Source organism: Peromyscus maniculatus, chromosome 22, assembly GCF_049852395.1.
Source record: "Peromyscus maniculatus bairdii isolate BWxNUB_F1_BW_parent chromosome 22, HU_Pman_BW_mat_3.1, whole genome shotgun sequence".
Lineage (NCBI taxonomy): Eukaryota > Metazoa > Chordata > Mammalia > Rodentia > Cricetidae > Peromyscus > Peromyscus maniculatus.
The window spans coordinates 16,927,317-16,933,316 of NC_134873.1; the positions used below are offsets into that span (position 1 = coordinate 16,927,317).

The 6,000-nt window shown below is 56.0% G+C and overlaps 1 protein-coding gene across 1 annotated transcript in view; it reads left to right on the top strand.

Moving 5' to 3' along the window:
- Positions 1–3,828, top strand: part of Kcnk3 (potassium two pore domain channel subfamily K member 3) — a 44,238-nt gene extending 40,410 nt beyond the window's left edge. The window contains exon 2 of the mRNA XM_006994271.4: positions 493–3,828. Coding sequence (XP_006994333.1) covers positions 493–1,424 — 932 coding nt within the window. The 3' untranslated portion in view covers positions 1,425–3,828. The remainder of the gene's footprint in view (positions 1–492) is intronic.
- Positions 3,829–6,000: the final 2,172 nt, after the last annotated feature.

Here is a 6,000-nt window from a genome sequence, read left to right on the forward strand (position 1 = left end):
CTCTCCCAGAGGCATGAGACATGCCGTGTTTTCAAGAAAACAGATTCAAGTTCAAACTCCGCCTGCTAAAACTTCTCGACAGTGTGACCTGGAAAGTCGCTAACTCCTCTCTGCCTTCGGGGATTATCATCCAAGTGCTTCTGGGTGATACAAAGGGTTTGGTGCCCAAAGCGTGACAGGACGCGGATGTGCCCGTGTGTTGAAAGGCAGGCTCAGTAGCCAGCTGCGGTGGCAGACATGGTGGTACATGTCTGTAACCCTAGCACTTGGAAGGCGGAGGCAGGAAGATCATTGTGAGTTCAAAACCAGCCTGGTCTACATATTCAGAGATGCAAGTTAACCACGGCTCCATAGCTAGCAAAGAAAGAAGTTGGGGGGGGGGGGCAGGTCAAGAACCTGCAAGGTGGGGAGGAAAGGGGGCAGGCAGAGGAGGAGGAGGGACCCCCGCCAGGCCAGTCCCACAGTGTGTGCTTTCTCTCTTCTCTCTCACAGGCTATGGTCACGCAGCGCCCAGCACGGACGGTGGCAAGGTGTTCTGCATGTTCTACGCGCTGCTGGGTATCCCGCTCACACTCGTCATGTTCCAGAGCCTCGGTGAGCGCATCAATACCATGGTGAAGTACCTGCTGCATCGTGCCAAGAAGGGGCTGGGCATGCGGCACCCCGAAGTGTCCATGGCCAACATGGTGCTCATCGGCTTCGTGTCGTGCATCAGCACGCTGTGCATTGGCGCCGCCGCCTTCTCCTACTATGAACGCTGGACCTTCTTCCAGGCCTATTACTACTGCTTCATCACGCTCACCACCATCGGCTTCGGCGACTACGTGGCGCTGCAGAAGGACCAGGCGCTGCAGACGCAGCCGCAGTACGTGGCCTTCAGCTTCGTGTACATCCTCACGGGCCTCACGGTCATCGGCGCCTTCCTCAACCTCGTGGTGCTGCGGTTCATGACCATGAACGCCGAGGACGAGAAGCGTGACAAGGAGCACCGCGCACTGCTCACGCACAACGGCCAGGCGGGTGGCCTGGGGGGCCTGAGCTGCCTGAGCGGTAGCCTGAGCGACAGCATGCATCCCCGCGACCCGATCATGTGCCCGGCGGCCGCGGGCGTGGGTGGCAGCGGCTTCCGCAATGTCTACGCCGAGGTGCTGCACTTACAATCCATGTGCTCGTGCCTGTGGTACAAGAGCCGCGAGAAGCTGCAGTACTCCATCCCTATGATCATCCCGCGGGACCTCTCCACGTCCGACACGTGCGTGGAGCACAGCTTCTCGTCGCCGGGATGCGGTGGCCGCTACAGCGACACGCCCTCGCACCCCTGCCTGTGCAGCGGGACGCAGCGCTCGGCCATCAGCTCGGTGTCCACGGGCCTGCACAGCCTGGTTACCTTCCGCAGCCTCATGAAGCGCAGGAGTTCGGTGTGAACCACACGGCCAGGCCTGCAGCACCTGTGAGCCAGCAGGGTGGGGGTCCAGCCTGCAGAAGCCGCAGGAGTTGACCAGGAGGCCCCACCCAAAGACGCCTTCGGGCCCCGTGGGACGTCCCCAGCCCACCACCTCTATTCTTCCCTAGCCCCTAATCTCCAACTGTGCGGGCTTGCACTAGCCAGCAGGAGACCGGGCTCTGAGGACCCCTGGAGCCCCGATCAGAGCCCGATCCATTCCGAGAAATGTGAAACTTGGGAGGTGGGGAGGTGGGGACCGCAGCCACTAGGAGCCTTTCGGAAATCTGAGAAGCTCCGCAGTCCTCAGAGGCCCTGCTGGGACCCAGAACCCTTACCTCCCGAGGGGACTTCTGTTCTCGGGTTTTTTGTTTGTTGTTTGTTTGTTTTTTGTTTTCTGGTTTTGTTCTGGTTTTTTTTTTTTTTTTCATCTCTACTTATACCTCCCCTGGGTTCTCCAAAGCCCACGGTGTCTTTGTCCAGGTCACCCCCCACTCCATCCCACCTTGCTCTCTCATCTCCAGTCACGTCTCCCAGCCTTCCACTACCTTCTGTGTCTTTTTTTTTTTTTTTTGCATGGCTATGCAGTTATGGAAGAAAAAAAAAAAAGGAAATCCCAGCGGTCCCTAAAGCTAGTCCCCAGAGGGCAGGACAGGGGAAAAAAAGTGGCAGGCAGGCCACAGGAGTTAGAGCAAAGTGAGCGCAGAAACTGTGGCTTCCAACTCTGCGAGGCGGCCACATCCGTAGGTGAGCTACCTGGAGTCTGATGTCATGCTCAGGGCTCCGGGGAGACTCCAGCCTTCAGGATTGCCCTTGGAATCTGAAACACAGACTCCCGCTTGCTGTCTGTCCCTGGCTGCTGTTATGGCTGCTCACCTACTCTTCCATTTATAGTGATTTTTTTAGCACCGGAAACCCTGTCCTCCCTACGTTCATTTGAGTGTACTAACACTCGGGTTAGGTCACCTGGGCAGTTCTTATGGCCATTTTTTTTTTTTTTCAGAAGAGGAAAACAGGTAAAAATTACTTGCCCCAGGTGATGCAAGTCTTGAAGGGGAACAAGAACCTGCAAGCTTGTTCCCAGCCCAAGTGCTCTTCTTTCTGGCCCAGCCTCCTCTCAGAAGCAACGGGCAGCACCCTGGCCTTGTGTAGGCAGCTGGGGCGTAAACTAGAATCAGAACCCCTCCGTCAGAGCCCTTTTGCCATGGCTCTGACTCTGCTACTCTTCTTAGCCCAGAGACCGCGGCTCTAAATGGACCCTTGTCTCTGTTCACAAGCAGGGAAGTCCTCGGGACTGAGGTGAGCAGGACTAAAAGTCTCACGGACTAAAAGCCGGGAGTTGCAACACTCTGAGAGTTCAGGGACTGGGCTGAGCAGCCCAGACAGCTGGCAGGTGTATCCTGGGACATTATCCCTGGACTAGAAGCCGGGATGGGTGCCTGCATCCTAAGTTGCTAGACCTAAGGCTTCCACTATAGCCAGGAATGCCCCTCTAGGGGAGAGAATGTATTGGACTTGGTATGCCCTCTACCTCCTCCACCTGCAACCCAGGTTGGGGGTGGCGGACTGGTGGCTTGCTACTGGGGACAAGCTAGAGGTGGGGTAGGCCCAGGGCAGCAGAAGGGTATGTGTGGGGCTGTGGGTATGGCTCAGAGGTAAAGCACTTTCCTAGTGTGCTTGAGACCCTGAGTTTCATCCCTGGCACCAGGAAAAGGGGGAAGGGAACACCCCCCTCCCCCCAGCTGCCTTCCACTCACTGTTCCCAGGCCTAGAGTAAGGCCAGCCCGACCATTTGGCAAGCTAGAGAGAGAGCCCCCACCATGTCCTCCAGGCCCTGGCGGTCCCTAGGTGGAAGGAATCTGACCTATGTGTATCCCCTGTCCTTGTGGAAGAGCTGGCCCGTGTGCCAAGGGGAGTGGGACCCCGGAGCTGGAGAGGTGCCGTCTGTGTTTATGTTGGGGCAGGGGCAGTGCTCACTGCCTCTGTCCTGTGTGTGACCCCGCCCTCGAGGGGTCAAGTCCCGTCAGATCCGAGGGAGCCACAACCAAAGTTACAGAGAGGGTGGGGAAGGCAGCAGAGCGGCCCTAGGGTTCTGAGCTTGGGGGACTGCTTGTCTCCTGTAGGGTCTTGCCTAGGGAACTCGAAAGCCACTGTCACTTCCTGTCTCACCCCCTCCCACTGCAGGCAGCCTTTCTGCTTCCCCAATGCCTTATGCCTGGGCACACTGCCACAGAATATGCAATATGTGTGGGTGACACGCCCCACACCCACCCGGGCAGCCCCTAAGTCCCCCCAGGCTGTGGCTGCCCTGGCCCCCCTCAGCAGCTCCTGCCCATCTGTCTTCACATTGAGAATGGCGCCTAATAAATGCTGTCCATGGAGACCAGGCTCTGGTTCCCGCTCCTCTGTCATTGGTCGCCTCAGTTGCTCAAGCCTAGCCATTCACTCACCCTGCCCCGCCGGGGTCTACAGATGTGGCTGGTGGATTCCCCTCAGGCTGATCAAAAGTGCTTTGGGGGCCTTGTGAAAAAACCCGGGAGTCAACCCTGGCTTCCCTTGGTAGTTTCTCAAAAGATCCGAGCTCTTCGATCTCATCCTGGAACAGACTATGAGAACAGGACCTTAGAAATGACTGGGTCCTGTCCCCCTTCTGTACATAAGTAACCTGAGGCTAACAAGGACAAGTCACTTGCCCGGAGTCACACAGCCTGTGAATGGCAACCTAGGATTAGAAGAAAAGCTGGGGATTCCCTCACTTTCCCTCCTCACCTGGCCTGCAGAGTCAAACAGGACTTCTGGGAGTAACATGACCTCCTTCATCAGAGGCTCCTGCCCCCAGTGGCCTGATGGACACCAACACACACACACACACACACACACACACACACACACACACACACACACACACACAATCACTTTCAACAGGGGCACATCACAAGTACTTTTCCTTAGGCTTGGGAATGGGCCCCAGAGTACAAGATAGATATGTAGGAAGCAGATAGACCCCGCCCATTTGGAGCCAGCACCTGAATCACCCAGCCAATGGGCTTCCAGGCTCCCCTGAGCATGAACCATAGTGATACCTTCGGCACCACAATCTCGCTACACATCCTGACTCACAACCACCCCGCCACACTCAGTACGCGCATATCCATTCCGTGTATAAATGCCAGCTGTGGCCCACTCCGATGATTTTCTCTACCCATCCGTGGCTTGCTATCTTCAGATCGACACACACACTAGAGAATCAAGGGGCTGGGGCTGGGGGCGCACCTCCCTAACCTTCCCTTCTACCTCCGCAGACCAACTGAAGAGAGAAGGGGACATATTTGTGGGGAGGGAGGTTCTGGGTTCAAAGAAAAAAAAAAGGGGTAAAAGCCTGTGACCTCTCCAAGACACAGCCAGTCTCCCTGTGATGCACCTCTGGCCATGCCAAGGTTTTAGGGCATGTTCATTGGTAATCTGCTGCCCTCAGGGTGGGCACAGCAGAACCCTGGCTCACCTACTCCTAAAACTGCTTCATCACAATCAAGGCTCAAAGGCTCCTGCTTCTCTTAGCTCTCAGAAATGCAGCGTCAGCCAAGGTGGGTCCTTCTGGCGGTCAGTGGTGGCCAGCACAAGGTCACCTGTACTTTCTCACGCAGTGTTTTCAGGACACAAGCATGATGATTCTTGCCCTCCTTTCAACATCGCCTGGGCAAAGCTACCGAAAACAGATGTTGCAGGGATTCCCAGAGGGGACCCGCACCCCCAGCCCCACCCACAGCTCCCCAGAGCTCAGCACTAATACGGGATCTTCACGTCCAGACACTGCCAACCCCGTCCTCTTTACCCCTGAGGCTACCTGAACTGAAGGACACAGGAGTAACAGAAGTTGCTAACCTGCACCCCAGAGAGGGAGTGGGAAACAAATATATGGTGATTTGGGTGAGCATCAATGGGAACAAGCTTCCTAGGAGCCAAGAGAAAAAGAGGGATGCCATGACAGTGCCTCTCTGAGTATGCAGCAGGTGACTCATAGGTGCTTAGCCGAGCTTGGTGACTCACACCTATAATCCCCAATGCGCGAGACTAAGGCAGGAAGATTGACGTGAGTTTGGGGTCAGGCTGCCTCTAGCCTGCCTCAAAACACCAGAAGGGAAGAGAAGAGTTGGTCCTGGGTCAAAGGAATTTGATAGAAAGCTGCGCGAGTCACCCCACTGTTGGAACCCCACAAGCTTCTTAATGCGGTAAAGGTTCTGAGAGGTCCCACGGCCAAAACACTGCTTGTTTTTACTTAAACTGGGGCCACTCAAACTCATCGCACACCAGCTCCTCTGTTTGCCTGACACTTGTTCACATCCTGGATCCCCCAGCGCACTTTGGGACCTGCTCGGCTATCACCATCTCGCTGAGAGAGAAGTAGGTCTCATCCATCCCTCTTGTCCGCCATTACAGTCTTAAAGGATGTGGATGTAGCTCAGTTGGCAGAGTGCTTGCCTAGTATACACAAAGCCCTGTGTCTGCTCCCCCTGCACCGCATACAGGTGGCAGCTTACGCCTCGAATCCCAGCACTCCA